We start from the raw sequence: 20,843 nt of genomic DNA on the forward strand, positions 1-20,843 counted from the left end.
TCTAGGATGTGGAGCAGTTCAGTGCAGGTAGCGCAGCATCTGTCTATTTTAGTGTTTGTGGGAATCGACTACAAATGACCATGTTAATCACAAGGCAGTTGATGTATTTCCTTTCAAAAATAGAACAGATATCTTTTAATATAAAGTGACAAATTGCAAGGAAAACAAAAGATAATTACATCTCCTATGTGTAATTTAGGATAAAAGGGAGGGGGGGAGTGTTTTATGGGCTGTTGCTGCTAGACAAAAAGTCCAGGGATGTAGCTCTTCCACTGTATTATTCTTCATCCTTTTCTTTCAAGCAAGTACTCCTACCTTCTACTACAGTTATTTTTTGACCTTTCTATTCTGTTTTGTCTTAGTCCGTACAGTCATTGCAGCCTTATAAATGATAAGAGGAAGAAGGCAGCAGTTACCTGCTTTGAATTACTATTGCATGTTCTGCCTTTCTCATTAGATTTTGGGATTGGTCCCCATGTATTCATGGTAAAGTCTCAAAGGTTAGACTGTGAGGGCAGCCCCATGAGAATATCCATTGCTCTTTCTACACTAAATTCTTATTGCCCTGTCTTCAGCTGACATAAAGAATCCTTTTGCTTTGCCATATCCCATTACATATTTGATGATTTTTAAGTCCACTTTCATTCTTATCTCTAAACGAACCTAGCATTTCCAGTTTTTCTTGACAAATTGTCAAGAAAACACACTGGTTTAGACCTCCAATTCTCATCCTCTTTTCTGGACTTCCTTCTGGTTGTTCATACCGCCTTTGATTTTGTCCATTTTCAATATAGCAGTGAAGCTGAAGCATTAGTACTGGTGAGTTAAATGAAAGGGTCATCCTGTGCATATAACTGCCAGTTACCTCTTTCTCAACAATGTGCTATTTTCATTTTGTGTGCTCTAAAACACATAGCGTTCTCCACCGTATCAGTAATTAGGCAATTGGTCTCTTCCTAAGAGTAGTCTTGAACTCATTACCATTGTGCTGCATCTTAGTCATTTCAGGCCACTTTGTCAACTTCTCAAGAAGAGTATGAGTTCTGGCATTCTTGCAACCCTGCCAGATTGTATTTATTGGCCTGAAATTCAGCACACACATTCTTTTCCTTCCGTTTTCCAGGTTAATGACAATGTTGAGTACTCTTGGATCTAGGGCATATCTGTTGGAAAAAGTATAGGGTAAAGAGTTGCAATTTGGGGACTGAAAAAACCTAATGTCAACTCAGATGTTTTCCGTCAGTTTTATGTTAAGTTAATAGTAGATTTCTCTAGTCTGTTTTCAGACAGACTCTAGCCCAGATGGACTATTACAACCTTTTTGAGTGTCATACAAGAAAATACCAAAATTTTGTTCAAGTCAGTGTGTGACATCTGTTTCTCCTCATCCTCAAGGCTAGTTATCTTGTCACAGAAGAAAATTCAATCAATGTGACTTCTACTTGAAAAAAATCAGTGTGGCCTCTTTATTTCCTGCATTTGCTCTGGTATCTATAAGTTCACAGTTTTCAGGAAACTAAGGTTCAGTTCTTTGGTCTTAAATTCCTCAGTTTTCCTTATGGTTTTTTTTTTAGACATCTTCAGTGAATAATAAATTTCAAAAATTATTGTTAGTAGCTCTGAAATAGGGCCTGCTGAGATTTTTTTTTTTCAGATCAGCTCATGTAAGAACACTCTAACCTGCTGTTTTCCTACAGATCTTACTCCTTTGTCACCAGTCACAGGGCTCACAGTTGATCTTTAGTGGCAACTGAAAGGAAAAAAAAAAAAATGAACAGGCCTCCAGTTTCATCCGCTGGCTGTCTTTCCTTTTTGTTAAATAGCAGAATGATCCATTTTGGTCCTCCTCTTACTAGCAGTGTACTTGTAGAATAATTTCTTGTTGACTTTGATGTCCTTTGCTTTTTGTCTCCTCTATTTTAACCTTTCTGATTTTGTCCTGACGCCCTCATGCTGTTCCTTTGTACCCATTCATAGTAATCTGACCTACTTTCTATTTTCTTAATGCTGCTGCTTCTGTAAAGGAAGCTTCGTTGTTCTTTTACAACATTCTGTCTGTCTTCTGCATTGGAAGAGTTCGTGCTTGTGCTCTGATAGTTTCCTTAAGGAAGTGCTAGTCCTCCCTTCTTACAGATACAAGTCTTGTTAACCTAACAGTTTTTCTGCATTTATTGAAATCCCTCTTCTTCTGGACCAGTATTTTTATTTGGATATTCTTTGTTCTTTACTCAATATTCTGAAGTCTCTTATTTCATTGTCATTCCTTCCAATGTAACCTTCTATCTTGATGTTTTCAATAATTTTCTTCTCTGTAATCACTTCCTTCCGTTCCTTTTTGTTGCTTTATCTTTAAGGAATCCAGTAGGCTTTATAGATCTCTTTGTGTGTCATATGCCTTTTTTTTTGGTAGTTAAAATTGCCCATAACAGTAAAATTCAGTACCTGAGATGATCCTACTAATTGCTCAGAGCCATATGAAACCTGATCTTCCTGGGTTTGTAATTCTTACATGCTTGTACTATGAGAGTGTTCATGTTTGATTTTTCCTTTTTAATCCATAGGTATATTCTGTATTCAAGTGCTCCCTTAGTCTGTGTTGCTTTTTGTATAATGTACCTCAGAGCAAGTAAATGTATTCTCTTCAAACGAAGTGCAGTGCCTTCTCTGCCCTTTCCCTGCCTGTCTTGCCTGAACACATACAAATGCTTTAAGTTTATTCCAAAATGAGAGCTATCCTACTACATCTCTTCCTGAAATTACAATTTAGAAAGCACAACATTTACTAAAAATTCCAGCTCATTTTTTAGGTTTTTTTGGGTTTGGCTTTTTTTTGCAGTAGCATATTGATATAAAAATATTGCGATTATCCTCTGAAGACTCCTTTGTGTTCCCCCTTAGATGTAGTGAGGATTAACTTAGCCTTATGACAACCATTAAGATAGTGACCTATTGTTCCTTTGTAATTACATCTTAACCAAACGCGATGACAGATGAAGCATATATCCCTGAAAAGCCGTGTTCCTAGAGAGAGTAAATGAAATTCATGAAGTGTGAAATCTCTGTGAAACAGTGATCTTCAGAGGTCTTTCAGGTTCACACAGGATTTGCAGCAGATAAATTTGAGGCAGTCACATTTCAGAGTTATTGCAGAGTTGAACCATCAGTAAAGGTTTTGGTTAGCAGATTCCTCGGTAAACAGTAGCACAGCTAAAACTCAGGTTTGCTAAAATATTTCCTGTCTCGACAGCTTGTCACGAGAGGGTGCCAGAGCAACGAAGCTCTTGCTCTGCCCCCCTGCCAGGCTATGTTTGGTGAAGGCTGCCTTTCTACAAGGTTTTCATGGCTCTGTTATGTCAGCCTCTGTTTCCATAGATCTAATAATCTGTGGAAGTTTCACCCAGTGTTGTTCAGGGGAAAGATGGCTGGGAATAAGAAGTGTCAATTTGATCAGATGCGGTAATTCTTTGATCCTCAAAATTGTCTATCTTTCCTAACCATGTAAGCTGGAGTAATGATTGAACAGGCTTCTTTTGTTTATTTGTTTAATGATTTAGCTCTTTTAACTTGAGGCTGAAAGTAAATGCTTACTTGCTGGATGGGAGGATTTCAGACTTTAAGAATTTTCCTAAAATTGGGGAATGTGTAAATTTTCTTTATAAGGAGTAAACTGTGATTATAGAATGTGGGTCTCTCTGGAAGAGAATGGGGTACAGATTCCAAAGTACTATATGTCAGTTCTTCCATCCTTGCAGCAATGTATTATTGATGATGATAATACTCTAAAAACCTTTTCTTTTCTTCTCTCAAGATTCACAATCGATATGAAGGCAAAGACATTTCAAAGCACAAGCGAAACTTGGCTATAGCAGGTGGTGTAACCTTATCTGTAATTGTTTCTCCGGTTGTAGCTGCAGTAACTGTAGGTAAGTAAATGCTGCTGTTTTGTGTATTGGTAGCACCTTGCCACCAGAACTCTATAAACACGCATGAATAAAACAGCAGAGATAAGTCCTATAGTTTCCTTTTGTAGGTGAAGGAACACTTTGTAGGTGAAGAGACAATGAGGAATCTGAGGTTATACATTTATTGGGGCAGAAAGGAGAATACAGTACTTCAGGAAATGCTGCATTAAAATGAATTAAATAATTTTTATCTTGCAAATTGAAGTTTCATTGTCATATCTGACTTTTAAAACTGAAGTACTGAAAGCCCTTTTAAATGACTGACCAAGAAAAAACTGTTGCCACAGAGTCTGTTTGTATTTGAATAACTTCATATCAAACTTTTCTCCGCACAAGAAAAACAGTCTCTTACACCTAGCATGACAGTCGTTGTCAAGCTATTTGTTATGCTCTGGGAGTCAGTTTGAATTCTATCACATTCTTTCTCACAGGGATTGTTGAGGATAGCAGTTGAGGAAAATCTGGCTGTACGTTACAAAATACTTGTCATCTTACCATGTAACTTCAAGATCCCTGTAAACAAACCCTGGGTTTTCTTTGAAAGGAGTGGACATGCCCAGTGCTGCCTTGCTTCTCCTTTGTTGCAGCACAGGCATCTTTACAGTTGCGGAGTAAGCTGCCGTGGATAACTGATTCACGTTAAGACCCATCATTTAGTTTTAGGCCGGATCAGTCCCCTGATCCGATTCATCACGCAGTTGTGCGTGCAGTTGTCCCCCTTGTGCTAGAAGTAATGCTCAGAGAGGAATTTGTGAGCTCAGGAAGACAGGGCCGCTTTTAGTAAGCGATGGTTTAAATTGGGCATGAAGCTGTGGCTTAAAACTGCTTGTTAATAATGGTGGACCACTGTGCAAAGCCAGATATGCGAGTCATGAAACTGCCTCCGGTGTGTGTCTGCATTGCATTGTTCTCATGTAGCTGTGGTGCCAGATCCCTGCTAAAGAGGTAGTGGGACACAAAGTCTCACAGATGTATTTATAGGTCTGTTTTACCTCTTTCTTTCGAGCTGTTTCTTATTTCTGACCAGAGATAACTTGGCTTTTTAGGGAAAGCAGTTGGATTTTATTTTGTGGAGTTCTTGCTCTTGCCCCATTGCCATTAACACACGGCCTCCAGTCTCAGGGCATTATATGGCTTCCAAAATAATGACCTCAAGAATATGGATTTCTTCCTTGGATGCGGAGAAATTTCTAGTGAAAGGAACTTCCTGTAACTGGAACCCTTCTTTTAGGTTAGGCTGAGGAGCCTTTGCATGGGGTCTGCCTCTGTCCTGGCTTTTTCAGGACGTGCCAGTTTGCCACTTTTCAGTCTGCTGTGTCTCTGTACCTTCTGTGTACTTCCATCAGCAAAGGTTTAATTCATGTGCCGAAGGAGTAAGTTTCATAGTCCACTAGAAGTGGTGGGGTGGATGTGTGTATATCTGCGTGTGCTTTAGTCCGTAGTTCCTTTCACTGGTTTCCCTTAACTCTTGCTGCCCTGCTCCACAGAATTATTTACTTTCAAGGAAAACTTGTATAACAAAAATTTTTTAACTTGAATCAGTGTGATACAATAAGTATGAAAGATCCCACGGTAATAATAATGTAAAGTCCTATTAAATTGATAGCAAAGCCCTGTCTGACTTGAGTGGATGCAAAAATTAAGCCCCTTATTAAATTAGTAGAATTCATTTTTAATTGAATAACATTTGAAATAGATCTCTGCTATTTCTGCTTCTCAGGTGGAACATTATTACAGTCCCCAATGGAGCTTATATGAACCTTTAAAGTATTTTCATTTTGTTTGTAAAAGATGTTATGGACATACTGGAAATATTAATTAATCAAGCATTAAGCTTCTCTGCGTACCAACGTTAATAGAGGATGTTCTGCCTGATGAAAGTACTTTCCTGTTTTTTCACCATAGTGATTTACCAGTATTTCTTAATTTTGCTCCCTCCGGATTTTCTTTCAAGTGCGAAATACTAAGTTAATCATGGAAAATGAAATTGCTTTTATGAGAGGCTCCAAAAATATAAGTCACATTTAATGAAATACTGTACTTTCCTCTGTAGGTATTGGTGTTCCTATTATGCTGGCTTATGTGTATGGAGTTGTTCCAATTTCCCTCTGCCGAAGTGGGGGCTGCGGTGTGTCAGCAGGCAATGGAAAAGGTGTCCGGATAGAATTTGATGATGAAAATGATATAAATGTTGGTGGAACAAATGCAGCTGTAGGTAAGAAAATTGTGTGTTTCATTTTCTATAAATTTGGGCTTCGTGGCTTATATTTGATGGCCTTAGATACTAGACTACTTGTTTGCAGAAGAGGTACAATACAGTTAGGATTACCTCCAGTTGCTGCTGAAAGACCAGCTCTCAGATGATGACAGCTTCTCTGTGTTTGAGTTGTGCTGTGATACAAGCATTAAAGCCTTTCTTGCCCATTTTAATCAAAGCCAGACTCCAGTAAAGCCTTTTCCATAGGTAAAAGTTTTAAGATAAAATTAATGCTGCTTTTTCAGAATACTGGTTTGTGGAAGTTTGCTGGCTTTCTTCTTCTTATCTATAATAGGGGGAACTAAATGCTCATCTGGTGCTATTTTTATTTTAATTACACGGCAGTATCCTTTGTGGTAAGGTCTCTCTGTTTTCTTGGCTCCATGTTACCTGTCCTGTTGATAGTTAACTTTTTGGTATCTTAAGTATGTGATATCAGGTATAACCATTATAGCAACTCAACAGTCCCTTTTTTTTTTTTTTGGACAAAGTTATCTTTTTGTCACAGTATGTTTCATAAATTCTTTTTCTCAGCATAATTTCAGGAACAGTTTCCACGGTCACATTCTAGAAACTATGAAGTTTTGCTTCCATGACTGACAAGCCGTCTTTATTTCTGTCTAGATACCACTTCAGTAGCAGAGGCACGTCACAACCCCAGCATAGGTGAAGGAAGCGTCGGAGGACTGACTGGCAGCTTGAGTGCAAGTGGTAGCCACATGGACAGAATAGGAGCCATTCGAGACAACCTAAGTGAAACTGCCAGTACCATGGCCCTGGCTGGGGCTAGTATAACAGGGAGTCTCTCAGGAAGTGCGATGGTTAACTGCTTTAACAGGTAAGAGCTGCTTCCTACTGCACAGTATCCTGCTCTACGTGTAAGCAGAGGAAGTGGTATTAACTAGGTTTTTTGATTTTTATTTTTTTAAATTGGTCCCTATTAAAAGGAATTGTCTCTAGGAGATAGACACAGTTCATCTGTGACAAACTTGCTGATTTCCAAGAGATTCTGCCAGACTACAATCCTCAAAGAAGAGTTTGGTTTTTTTTTTTTTAGGCTGAATGGGTCCTGAGATCTTGTTGTCCTGTGACCCAGGAGTCAGAGGGAGGTGCCTTAGGGTGGTTTCAAAATGGACTTAGGCAGGAGGGGAGGCAGCTGGGCACCTGGCCTTGCTGAGGTGGCAACTTCTTGTCACTTAGTGCTCAGTGCCTCCTGTGAATTAGGGCCTTACTGTTGGTTAGCTGTCCTGCACCCTGAAGAGAAGGGAATGTCTGGAAAGGATTATTAACATCTAGGGTTCAGGACGGAATTTGCTCCTTAAATCAAGTGCTAACACTATTCATTTTCTTTTGTAATTTGGAAGTCCAGGCTATATAAAATAAGGAGTGCAGGGCAGCATCAAGGGTTCCCGTATGCTGGGACAGGTGTTTCAAGTTGCGGCTGCTAAGTGAGGAATACTTATCCTCTTTAAAGAGCTGAGAGTGGAAAACAAAACAAAACAAACCCTTCTAATTCACTGTCAGAACATTGATAAACAAGGCATTTGGAAAAAAGCTTATAATTCAATTTCTAGCTTACCTGTTCAGCCCAATTTAGGATTGCTCAGGTTTCTATTATTCCTGTTGCAGTTGATAACAATACAATATAAAGCAGAGTACAGAACACAGCTTTCTGCCTGTTGTTTCATCAGTAATAATTTTGCATCTGGAGAAACATGGGAAATATGTCTTGAATTTACGTACCCTTCTGATTGCTTTTTCGATTTTTAGAGTACAGTACACTATCTGCAGAAGAATTGTAGCTAAGCCTGGAAATTGTTCTTGTAAATCTCAGGGAGGAAAGAATCCAGAAGCTCTGTTTAACATGCAACATTTTGCTTTGTTGGGAAATTAATGTGGCTTTGCTTCGGGGTGTTCTTGGCTTTTGATTAAAAAAGTCATTTTTGACAGGGGCAAGAGAGAACCTGTTTCAGTAGGGTAAATACGCACATCTGTACGGGAGTGACAAACTTACTACTGAGTGGTGGTGAAACTCTACAAGGTGACACCAATTTTCAACTAGTGTGCTTTAACTGTAGTAGCAGTACATGCAACTCTTTACTTTCTCTCCCAAGACTGGAAGTACAAGCAGATGTCCAGAAGGAGCGGTACAGTCTGAGTGGAGAATCTGGCACAGTTAGCTTGGGAACGGTTAGTGACAATGCCAGTACCAAAGCAATGGCAGGATCCATTCTGAACTCCTACATCCCTTTGGACAGGTAAGAGAAATGTGGTGAAAATAGAAGATTAATAAGCCTTGCCTTAAAAAATATTCTAAGCATGCCTCAGCTGTTCTACTTTAATGACTACCCTTTGAAACTGCAGATTTTGCTACAAATTGAATTACATGTGACTACTTAGATTTTGCCAAGGTTATTTCCAAAGAACACCACAATTTGCTGTAGCTCAGTGAAGCGTTTGGTCATTCAGACTTTGTGTTTTTCTTTGGGCTGTTTTTTTTGGTTAAACACTAAACTTCTCTAAAAAAATCTAAATCTCTAACTTTCTTTGCTGTGTATCTTGGAAAGCAGCCAGAGTTTGGTTTGCTGGGTTAGCTGGCTTGTCTTAGGTGACCACTTACACTCACGGATTCTTTCTTCTTGTAGGGAAGGCAACAGTATGGAAGTGCAAGTGGATATTGAATCAAAGCCAGCCAAATTCAGACACAACAGCGGAAGCAGTAGTGTTGATGACAGCAGCGCTGCAGGTCGTAGTAATGCCTGTTGTTCCTCAGCCTGCTTGCCAGAAAGCAAATCTAGTGCCACCAAGTGGTCCAAAGAAACAACAGCAGGAAAAAAATGTAAAGGTAAACTGAGAAAGAAGAGTAGCATGAAGATAAACGAGACAAGAGAGGACATGGATGCTCAGCTGTTGGAACAACAAAGCACAAACTCCAGTGAATTTGACTCTCCCTCTCTTAGCGATAGCATTCCATCTGTAGCGGATTCTCACTCAAGTCATTTTTCTGAGTTTAGCTGCTCGGATATGGAAAGTATGAAAACTTCCTGTAGCCACGGTTCCAGCGACTATCATACTCGCTTCACCACAGTCAGTGTTCTCCCAGAGGTGGAAAATGATCGCTTGGAAAACTCTCCACAGCCAAGTGGAGTCCCTGTGCCTGTTCCAACAGCCCCAAGCACTGATGTTCCACAGCTGAGTTACATTGCTGAGGAAAGCATTAATAATGGATCTTCGACAGATGTAGATTTAGGTGTTGGTGAAGCACTGAAAGAAACAAACAACAACCATTCACAACATGCTGTGGAATTAAGCACTGCTATTCAGACTGAAATTTAAGCCTATAAGTGCTGCAAAAATATACTTACCACTAAAGAACCCTGTCTGAAAGCTGGTTGAATTACATGCGACTTCCCTAAGTTTCAGGTGACCAGCAGAAGCAAGGTTTTGATACAACTGCATTTTATATATACTTGTCCGATAAGGCAAAATACTTCATGTGGATCTTAGACCTGTGTGAAGAGACATGAAGGCTTTAACCAAGTGCATTACAGCAGTACAAATACGTCCATGTTTTGTATTTTTGCCACAACTTTGCTTGAAAGCATATTCTTGATGTATTTAGATAAAAATTGGTAAATTCTTAATATGTTAAATGCTGAAATGAATAATACGTGCTGCACTGTTCACTTGGAAAACATGGGGTTTCGGATAAATGGGTGTGAGCTGAGCGTTAGTGACTTAAAACCATTCTTGTGTGAACTCTATTTAAGGGAAGCAAAAGTTTTGCAGAGACCTGTACAAACATATTTCAACAGTGAATATTGGTAATGATAACTTTGTTTGGTAACTGGACGCGCCATATTTAGAATGCATGTAGAATGAACCGCATATCTTCCGAGGGATGTAGCCTGTGTCAGAAGCGTTTGTATGTGTGTACACTTTGAGCGAGGTTATGGCATTTTACGTAATTTTGAAACAGAAGAAATTGGTACTTAATATATGGTGGAGTGGAGGCGTCACCTGTGAAGAACAGTGGGGTTACTTATTTATTCATGCAACCAACCGTGCAGCAGACAAGGCTACTATATAGTGTATAAAAACTGTAAAATAACAATCCAGTGATTTATAAGCATCGTAGAAAAGCAGATGCAGTCACCTTTCATTAGGGGGGAAAAATGGTGCCCCATCAATTCTTGGTGCCTTTGGAAAAGACTGGGTTTGAAGTGCCTGGTCGTTGGAGGATTTTACTGTAATGTTTTCCAGAATGTCCTCTTTGGCCACCTTGGATCGCAAAAGAAAATCCTAGTGAATAAAATGACTGTGGTAGATAAATGTATCATAATACTGAAGTATTAGCCTACCAAAGACTCACTCAGGCTTTAGTGGACACGACATCTCTTTGCAAGACATGCATATCTTCAGTCCCAGAATCAAAGTGCAGTGCAATGACTGCCCAAGTGCAAAGATGGGTTCCAAATATGCTGGCTTTTTTCTTTTTCTTTTGCGTATGGAAGATGTACAGCTGAACACAAGCTGAAGTTGGCCAAAGCGCCTGCACTGTTACCATTTTTTTGCGATGTAATTCACTAAAATGAAAAAAAAAAAAAAAATAATTGTGAATATCAGAATAACAGTTAACGATGTTCTGTCTTGTTTCATGTATTGCCATTATGGTGCTACTGGAAGTTTGGTTGGGTAAAAAGAAAATGCCATGAGCTGCAGTCCTCTTCCATGACTTATCCTCACCAGTTTTGGTAATATGCTTGTAACACTAGTGCCAGTTATGTTATTTGGTAATGCTTGTTACAGTATTTGTATATTTGCAATTCAGTTTTGCTCAATAATATGCGTGTAAACTGCATATCTGAAATAAATGTCTAAATACTGACTTCTAGTGGTCCTTTTAGTGTGCTGATTAGCCTTAAAAAAAAATGGCATATGTTCCCAGAAGGTGCTTTTTTTTTTTTTTTTTCCCAGTAAGGTGCGGGCTGCTGTCATCTCTTGTTGCCTTTAAGCACTTTCACTTTGTTAGGTCTGCTTTGGAAGTTGAATGCTCTGCTACTTTGAAATAGAAGATCTAACGTTAGTTGCATTTTGTACAGGACTTCAACCTGATTCCATCTGACAGAACAGCAATCCGAGCTGCCTCCATGGCAGGAGGACAGTAAATGGTTTTCCGAGAGGATGTGGCTCAGGCATAAGCATATTACCCTGTAAACAAAATCGCACCACCTTGGTCCGAGCGGACAGGCTCACATTGCTGAGCTGAACGCAAACTCTGCTTTCTCCGTGTGAAGCGATGCTTTTCTCGACTTACGTGCTCTGTAAGAAGTTCGTTCAGAAACACTGCGGAGTTTCTGGGTAACAACCGGTATTTTGTGCTTGGCTGAGCTGCCCGGTCATTAGGCTCAGTTCCTCACCTGCATCGTGACAGGCTCGAAGTAAGAAACTAAGGCTGATTGGGATGCAGTACAGATGAAATAGCTGGATCTGCTTCATCCCAAGCCCATACGTAAGCTACACTTATATCGGAGTGAATAACAGGAGGGTAATTGTTATGCTGGGTCAACTCTAAAGCTACAATTGGAGCATTGTTTATACCATTTCCAATGGCAGAAGAAATGGGAGGAGTGAAACATAGCGTACCCTGGAAGGGGTAGCAAGGCTTTGTAAGGATAACCAAGCAGATGGTTGAAAAATATTGACTGGATTTAGTGAACTTAAAAATAACTTCCTAATAATACTTTGCTTGATTTAGGTGTTTCGGGGAGAGATTTTAGATCCTTTGCTGATGTTGCACTGGAGGTTTCAAGAAAAGAAAAGGTGCCGAACACGGGGAGAGGGGCAGGAGGTGGACAGGTGCAGGGAGCTGAAGGAGGCAGGAGATCACCTTCCATGTGTCCTGGCAGATGAGCGGTGACAGCACATCACTGTAAAAGGCACCAACATCTTTGGATGCCTCTGCCTTGGGTGGGGACTGATCAAAGTGCAACTAGAGCCTTAAGTGGTCTTTCTAAAGATTATTTTTATTATTATTATTTTTAAAATGGCAGAAATTCTTAGTGGATCCACTGCCACAGCCTGGGATCTGGTGTGGATCCTGCTAACCAGAGGCAGCCCTCCCTTGGGAATAATACTATTTGCCTGTGCCTACTGCCATCTTGTTTTCTGGCAGTCACATCATCTAAAACTCTTGTTTCTTTGAGTGTAAAGGGATAAAAGCTACATGACATCCTCTTTCCTCGAGTGTTGCTTTGGGAGGAAAAGATACAAATATTAATATTCCATCTGATTCAGGTGAAATTGAGGCAGCCGAGCAGAAACTGTGGTCGGGTGAATGTGATGTCGAATGAAGAGCTTCCACATCTCCCCCAGGAGGAGACGTGGTCGTGCATTGTCCTGCTCTCCTGTGTGAATGCTGCCCTCACTACCAAAGCTGCCAGGGACCCGCGGGGCAGGCGAAGGAGGTGAGGTGCCTGGGAGCGCTGCAGGGTAAGAGCATCCCCTTGCCAGCCTCTGGCTGATCCCTGAAATGAGATCAAACAGCTGCACTGGGCTTCCCTGGAAGTTTCAGGTTCAGCTGAGGCAGCAGAGGGAACAGATATCCGCCTGCACAAAATCCAGCCTCCTCGCAGCAGCTGGAAGCTCAACCACAACCGTGAACCTGCTGTGGCACCTCGCTCGTGCGCCAGGCCAGGCAACCGGGTGTCTTTGAGACGTGACCGCTGCCGGCGCACGGGAACCTGCAGAAATCGCGGTGCCGGGCAAAGCCAGCAGGCTGACAAGACACAGCTCTCCCTTCGCCAGCTCCTGGTGAGCCGGCTTGACAAAAGGACTATTATTGCTCACCATCCCCACAATAAGGACATTAAAACTCACACCAACTGCAGTTAGAGCGGTTGGGTTTAGACACCAGACCAGTGAGTGCTGGGGGGGTTTGTGTGGCTCGAGCTGCCCATTCCTCACAGGCTGTGTGCTCAACATTTCTGAACGCATGCTGTGCCCTGGGCACTTTATCCCTCTATAATCCCTCTCACTTACTAGCAAAAACACTCTCGTGTTGCTGAATTTATTTACGAGGGTGGCATTTAGAAAGCAGGACCTGAGAAATAGCACCCGGCTGCAAGGAAGTGACACCGGTGCCCTGCCCGCTGCGGCTGGAGGCTGCGTCTCGCGCTGAAACGTGTTACATCCCAGCGGGGAGGCAAACAGGGACCCAGGGAATGATGGCCACTCATGGGTAAGTGACATGTAATACCCCACTGGGGTTTGATACCCAGCTCCGGCCGCCTGCCCTTTGTCTCCTGGGTGGCTGCAGCTTGCGGGCGGTGAGCGGAGTTACACTGACTCAGGTCATAAATCTTGATTTACAAGTGGAGAAGGCGTCTTGCTCCCTGCTGTTCAAAAATACATGTATTTGTTTATTGCGAAGAACAAGTCTAAAATCCTTCAGCCCGGCAGCCACAAAGAGTAGCTCTGTATTTGTGCAAGTGGGTTATACAGAGCAGAGCGGTGTGCGATGAGTGGAAAAACCTTCTCAAGTAAGATGAGCGCAGAGCGTGGTTGGCTGTAGCTGGGCTCCCGACGGCTTCCGCTGCCTGTGCCACTGCGCAGGGAGAGCAAAACGAGCGCTGGTGAGGATTCTGCATTAAAGCAGCTTTTTGGCCAGAGAAGCAACCGCGCCACGATGGTATTCATCCCTGGTAGCACCTCTTACTGTTGCTCTCTTCTACCTGGAGCTGGCTTCGACTAAAAACTTCAAAGATGTGATGAAAGGAGCAAAATGACACCAGCGCCAACCCCCATTCCCTGGCACGCTCTATTCCCTACCCACTAGCCACCTTCTCAGCGGTAACAGAAAGACACTCCCCATCTCTCCGTTTGCATTAAAAACAGGGATTTGTGTCCATGAGCAAACGTGTCCCTGCACGCCTGGTCAGCTCGGCTGCACGCGTTAGTGTCACTCTGCCACTTGCTGTGTTGGGGCTGGCCAGCTGATGGCCACCTCGGGACCACGTTTCACTGGCCTGCGCCCCTCACCTGAGTAACCAACGTTCTCCTCCTAAAGCAGGTATCACTGTGGGTTTTGGTTTGTTTGTAGTTTTGTGGGGGTTTTTTTTTTTGTTGTTGTTTTTTTTTTTATTAAAAAGGTGGATGTTACTGCTGAGGGGGTGAGTGACAAGTCCCAGAGAGAAGCACTGAGCTGCCATTTGGGTCTCCCCGCCACAAAGCTAGGTGTGCCAGTTGAGATTCTCTTGCCCTTGTCTACAAAAAAAAAAAACAACTTTATTCTTAAAAGGATGTAAGAACCAATACCAATAAAACAAAACAGATCCCCCCCCTGCCTTGTCCACGCTATTGTTGAGTGAGGTGATCCTGCCTTTGCTGTTATGCTGCAACTATTGAGGGCTCAGAGGTTTCTCCCTCTGGCCCTGAGGATGTTCCCCAGACTAAGACAAGAGGGACACCTTCAGGCAGCCCTTACCTGCCAGCGGAGTGGTTTTAGGAAATCAACACCTGAAATAAATATTCCCTTTCACACCTCTAAAATGATTTTCAGTGGTGTAATGCTGCCCCACAAAAGGTGCAGGTTTTGGAGCCTGGTGGCCTTGGCTTGAGCTGTTCAGGCCAAATCAGCAGCAGTGTCCCTAACAAGGTTCAGGTGCTGGAGGAAACTGGGACATCTCCCAGAGTGGGGCTGGTGCCCAGGATCTGCTGGGAGCGTAGGCCCAACCTGGGGGGCAGTCCCAGGAACGCAGGACTTCATGAAAGTGAATGAGCTTAAAAAAATTTTGAAAACAAGTGCTGGGAATATACTGGATCATCATTTGAGATCAGTGTCAAGCTATACCAGAGGAGCTGCCTCCTAACGAGCGTTTGGGGTAGGTTGAGGGGTGTCTAAATACTCAACCAGCCAAACCTTCAATCCGCCTTAAACCAAAGGGGGTCAAACTCATCACAGGGAAAGCGAAAACCCACCTGCTGCCCAGCGTTTCGTTAGGACTGAGTTTAAGCTTTCTAGCCAAACTTGCCCTCTTATTACTGTCCCCCGAACAGAGAACAGACTCAGCAGCAGCTCTTCGCTTTAGAAGATGGGTGACTTCACGGCAAAGTGCAGGTTTTTCAAATGGGGATGTTTGTTACCTGGCTGGCTGCATTAACACATGAGGGTATGGAGGTCGGCTCCCTGCCCCTGGCTGGGTAACAGCTTCACTCACAAACATTGCTGCAGTTCTCCATTTAGAACATCTTAACGAAGGGTAATTTTAGCTTCCTGATCTGCTGGTCTCTGTCATTTTTACCTCAAACTGAGTTAACCTCTGTTTCAGCTGACATTCAAGCTGGAAGGTATTACAAGAAAAGGCACCTTCCTGGACTACTGGACTCCTTTCCCCTGCACTACTTCTCGGTTTCTAGTTTAATCGCTAGGGATTGATTAATACTGTCCTAATACTACCTGCGAGACTGTATACCCATCTATGAAAAACCATTTGTCTATTTCTTCATAGATAAATGATTTGTCAAGAACGCTCCGACAATCTCTGGTCTTTCAAAGCCTTTTTGTCTTTTCAATAATGTCTGATTGTCTCTTAAATTTACTAAATTATATTTTTATTATGGTTTACTGCTGCAAAGATTCTGATTTTTATCTTCATTGTCAAAACAAACTATACAAACGAGATAAAAATGTTAGCAGTCAAGACTGCTGCTTAGATCTCTAAAGAGCTTTTAACCCTTGGGGTTTTGGGTGGCACAGAGAAAGATTTAACTTCATCAAGAGCTTTTGTGATGTGGTGGCTTTTGACATTGGCTCTTACTCAACTACAGTTTTCAAGCAACTAAGACTATTTTAAAATTACACAGCTGTTTTTTAGGCTTTCTTTTACCAAAATAACTTTTTCCTAATCCATATATTATTAATACAATCCTCCAACTTATTGTTATTAAAAACACTCTAAACTCTACTAAATCAAAATTGATTAAGTTTTCTACACCATGTCAGTAAGTTGCACGCATACAATGTATCTGCTCTGAACATGCTAAACTGCCGTGGAAAAAATAAAAAGACTGAAATCACGAACACCGAAGTTAGTGGATGTGAATACCTTTCCCCCACAATTGGAGAATGAAGTTGTCCCTGTGTCGGTTAAGTGTAATCGGTTAGGCACAAGTTAGACGAGCGATAGATCTCTCCTGAACACATGACAATCTCATAAGAAGGGGGCATTTAAAAAAAAGTAACCATCAGTTGTACTGACAGTGCTTTAGGAATTAAAAGCCTCATTCTCCATACTCCAAGACAAAACTCATAATGCACATGTCAGAATTATAAGCTTAAAGAGTGCAGAACCAGAAAAGAGAATTCCATACTTGTACTTTTCAAGAAAAAAAATTTATTTTTTTAATTAATATATACCTGAGAAAAATTTTCATTAAAACAACATTCTTAATATTTCTGCAGTGCTAGTGAGTTTGATATACATTTATATCACATGTGCAAAGAAGGCATTTGGGTACTTGAAAAATTTAAAAGCTTCATCTTGAAAAAAGGAGCTTTGTCAGAATCAAATACAAAACATAAGTACTGCCTGAAATAAAAAAAAATAATCATACTGGTCCACAAAATGGTTTTACTTTTAGCTTTATGCATACATCTGTAAACAGAAATAGCTGGTGTTTTAAATAATCTGATTACAAAACTCAAGAGTTAAATATTTTTATTGCTAAGTGCAGTCACTTCTCCTGTTTACCACTGTCACTCCAAAAGCCACGCAAACCACAGAAAAAAAATAATTCTCTGTGCACTAAAATTACTCACTTGTTAATAATTTTAAAAACATACCCATTTATTTAACAATTAATTATTTTGATTCAAAGTGTTCCAGGACAAAGTAATGCATTATCCATTCACCTTTGCTGCGAAGCTGTATTGCACCAAAAATATTTAAATCTGTTTTGTATAGAGCAGGGATAGTGAAGAAACAGATGGCCTCTAGTAGTTCATCTAAAAAACGTTAATACTTTTTGTAAACTCATTTTAGCAAAGCTATTGCTAACTGACCCGTTTATCTTGAAGACACTTCTTTATCACAAGAACATACAACTCACAAAATGGTATAACAAGTGATGACTAAAAGTGTTATTATCTATCGTACCATCAAGATATTTCACATTATATATTTATAATGTAAAATATATTTTTTTATATATATATAGTTAACACAGTCTAAATAAAATCAGTACGCCAAATAACATGAACTCTGTTACCGAACACGAAGACATGCATTAAATTTGAGAGATTAAAAATGTATACAACCACAAGGAAAAGAGAGCAGCAAGTATTAAATGTGCATATGCTGTCAAAACAAAATAGAGTTCATACAGTCTGGGTAAAGACCAATTTCAACCCATGCAAGTCTGCAGAATTCATATATCCACCTCATAAACATGAACTGTATGCATGCAACCAATGAATTTTAACTTCTTAAAGTTCATAAACCGTTTTAAGGCTCTCAAGATCCTCCAAAGAGTACTGATTATTCCGGTTTTCTGAAAGTAAATCAAACAGCTGCTGAACTTGTTCTTTTTCATTTTTGCTAAGAAGGGCCAGCACCACCTGAAAAAACAGATTATTTTATAATTAGCACAGGTTGACTGAAAATTTCGCAGAGATAAAAAATCAGGGCATTGTTTCCTTTTAAGATATGAAAATGTCCTTTAGATTTCTCTTCAATTTAAGTATGCATTCAATCTAGGTTCTTACCTTAAATCTTTCTGCTTTGCTCAAGTAGAAAAGGTGCTGATATACAAGGCCAGGATCTTTTCCAACTACGTAATATTCCAACGACTGGATAAAAATCAAAAAGGTTTCTCCTTCAAGTTTGTTACTTAGCAGCACTGGCAATTTTTTTGGATCAGTAATGGTTAAAAGATCTGCACAAGCAGCTTTATCCTTATTGGTATTCACTGCATTTATAATCTGACCAAAATCATAAGCATTAGCTGGTTCAGAAATATGCAGTTTCTCAGAGGTCTTCGGTGGCACACTCTTTTGAACTGCTTCGTTAGAAGCAACATGATCGGTCACAACATCTGATGTAGCAAACTCTTCCTGTTCATCAGTCACCTTCACAAAGAAAATGGCGACAAATCATTTTAATGTGGACATACAGATAACCTGAACCTTCATAAACTGCATGCTTATATCCATCAATAATGTCACTAAATTAAAGTTACCATTTTACTCTTTGTAAAAGAAAGGCACCTATGTTCTTTTATGTCCTACTTCCCCCCAGAATAGTACCTCTCTAATTCATCTTTAAAGGTTTGTAGTTTACATTTCCTTTCACTGCTTGGCACTCCACTGTAGAAAGACAACCGAGGACCACTGGGAGAAAGCTAAGGATGATGTATTAAACGTGACGCTGCAGAAGACAAGCAGAACTGAAGTCAAGTCACCAGATACCCATGTTTCATTTCACTGCTGTGCCTTCAGAATAGTACGGGTAACGCAGCAGCTATATCAGGTTGCTGTTGGGAGTCTTGCTGCGGAAGGAGAAAGCTCAGCATGGTCTAACTGCCTGAATACCCACTTAACTTCTCCCAAGTTTGCAGCCTGTACCGAGTTTCATGAATCAGTTACTAGAAAATTAACCATGGGTTCAACTACATTTGCTAAAATCCTTTTCAAGCTATCAAGCATTGTGGAATTAGTACAAACTGACTAAATTCTTACTGAACGTGGTCTTTTCAACAGAGGCGAAGGTTTTTGAAAAGTCTGAAGATACTGTACTGCATAGTACAGTGTTGTGCTGTGAACTAGACTAGTCATTTTTGGGAAATACTGCATTGGGCTTATAGACATTTTGTTCTATTTTTAAAACAATCCTTAGTATCAAGAGAGAAATCTTGACTGTCTTATATATAACGATTAAAATGCAATAATATTCATAAATCCCAGCTTCTAATCAAATTTTCCTTGCTCTTCTTTGCAGTCTGTTTTCACAGAACTACCTTGTAACTACAGCAGATAAGACAGGGAAGGCTCTCTAAGGGGGCAGCTGTAATTATGACAGCAAACAAATGCTTCCTGCCCCACCCCTGGAAAAATTACCACTGCCAGTAATGTAGTTAGCTGGTCTCTGAACAATGCAGTCACTTCCCAAACCTCCTCCAAACACTCCCCAGGTCCCTTTGTTTGTCGCAACTCAGAGCTTAACCAACACTGTACCCGGCTTACACTAGTTACATAAAATCCCATGAACTCGTGACGATGTGAAGTGTTTCAATAAAACAAATTGTTTCTGTATTAATAATTGCAGTTTCCATTATATCACCATTTTGAAAGTACATTATCAAATTACAGTATCACTCTATGGAGTCATAACTATGTGTTTTAACTATATATTTTAAAATGAAAAGGAAAAAAAAACCCCGTTCTTAAAGGACCAGCAAAGCTACAATCCAAAAATATCTGATGACTGAGAAAATCCTTTCATCGCCTAATTCTACCCAGATCTCTGCAAGGCTAACATTTTGATCCAGTACATAACATATCACATATTTCTTTTATAAGATCCTACAGATGTTTTACCCATACTCTTGCTCTTTAAGGCAGGGTTTCATCCTTCAGACCAGTAACTTTACTACTAGCACAGGAACAGCCAGCACGCCTGCTGACAACGAACCTTTGCCAGCATAGCCCCGGAGGCTTCCCGAGTAGCACAGACTTTAAAAGCAAAATTGCTATTTAACAGCCACATTTCATAAAACAGGTAGTTTTTGTTTACAAGGAGCATATCCTCAAGTTTAGAGTGGTCTAAATGCACTTTTTTCTTATTTCTGCTGTGGTTCTGAATACACTTCAAAGCAGTCCAGGCTTTACTACAGAACGTAATGGACACTGAACACATCATATGGAAGATTCCTCCAATATGCCCTCAAAATAACAGGAAAAATACAACCCCATCCCCAAAAAATACAGAGTTAAGAAATGCAAAAGAAAAGCTTTAGTACTATCTCTTAAAATGTGTGGCTTCTGTGCTGCCTGCTTTTAAAAATGAACAGGTATACCTCTTGTATGGTTATTTTCTTCCTTTGCTTTTGTTGACTGCCAGGTAGAGCACTGCTGTGAAGGTTAAGCAGTTGGGTTACCTCCTCTAGTTCATTTTTTGCTTCAAGAACATTCGGATCTATTAGAAGTACTCTGTTGAAATCATCAACACTGGCTTGATAATTCTGTAAATAGATGGGAAAATTATTTTTTTCATAAGCACATCATTAGAAAAATAAAAATGCTAGGATCTTGACATTAAGCACACAAAAATAATCTAAATACAGACGGTGTAATTTCATTAGAGGGAATAAAGGAAACTGAAGATGAGTTTAAGTTACTATTTTGCAACTAAATACTTCCCTATTAAATATGTAATGTGAAATAATTTATTCCGAGAAACAGAATTCTGTATCAGAGGATAGATTATTGAAGATTGCTGCTTTTAAGCATAATTGCTTACAGTGCAAAACTTCCTCAAGATTAATACAATGTGAGCCAATCAACAATTTGCATACTTGCTTTGCCAATAAGAGAGAGTTAAATCACGCTTAGATTAAAAATATATCTA

At 40.3% G+C, this 20,843-nt stretch overlaps 2 protein-coding genes across 13 annotated transcripts in view; one reads left to right on the forward strand and one right to left on the reverse strand.

Moving 5' to 3' along the window:
* The window catches only part of RNF19A (ring finger protein 19A, RBR E3 ubiquitin protein ligase), a 67,017-nt gene extending 55,895 nt beyond the window's left edge, over positions 1-11,122 (forward strand). For all 10 annotated transcript variants that reach the window (XM_054190911.1, XM_054190910.1, XM_054190906.1 and 7 more), the window contains 5 exons: positions 3,809-3,923; positions 6,016-6,177; positions 6,844-7,057; positions 8,334-8,477; positions 8,865-11,122. In XM_054190911.1, the coding sequence (XP_054046886.1) occupies positions 3,809-3,923; positions 6,016-6,177; positions 6,844-7,057; positions 8,334-8,477; positions 8,865-9,555 (1,326 nt within the window). In that variant the 3' untranslated portion in view covers positions 9,556-11,122. The remainder of the gene's footprint in view (positions 1-3,808; positions 3,924-6,015; positions 6,178-6,843; positions 7,058-8,333; positions 8,478-8,864) is intronic.
* A 5,518-nt stretch (positions 11,123-16,640) lies between these two features.
* SPAG1 (sperm associated antigen 1) overlaps positions 16,641-20,843 on the reverse strand; it is a 45,589-nt gene continuing 41,386 nt past the window's right edge. For all 3 annotated transcript variants that reach the window (XM_054191328.1, XM_054191330.1, XM_054191329.1), the window contains 3 exons: positions 20,293-20,457; positions 17,984-18,346; positions 16,641-17,836 (listed from right to left, as the gene is read on the reverse strand). In XM_054191328.1, the coding sequence (XP_054047303.1) occupies positions 17,705-17,836; positions 17,984-18,346; positions 20,293-20,457 (660 nt within the window). In that variant the 3' untranslated portion in view covers positions 16,641-17,704. The remainder of the gene's footprint in view (positions 17,837-17,983; positions 18,347-20,292; positions 20,458-20,843) is intronic.

The sequence above is a fragment of the Rissa tridactyla genome, chromosome 2 (genome assembly GCF_028500815.1).
Source record: "Rissa tridactyla isolate bRisTri1 chromosome 2, bRisTri1.patW.cur.20221130, whole genome shotgun sequence".
In the NCBI taxonomy this organism is placed as follows: domain Eukaryota; kingdom Metazoa; phylum Chordata; class Aves; order Charadriiformes; family Laridae; genus Rissa; species Rissa tridactyla.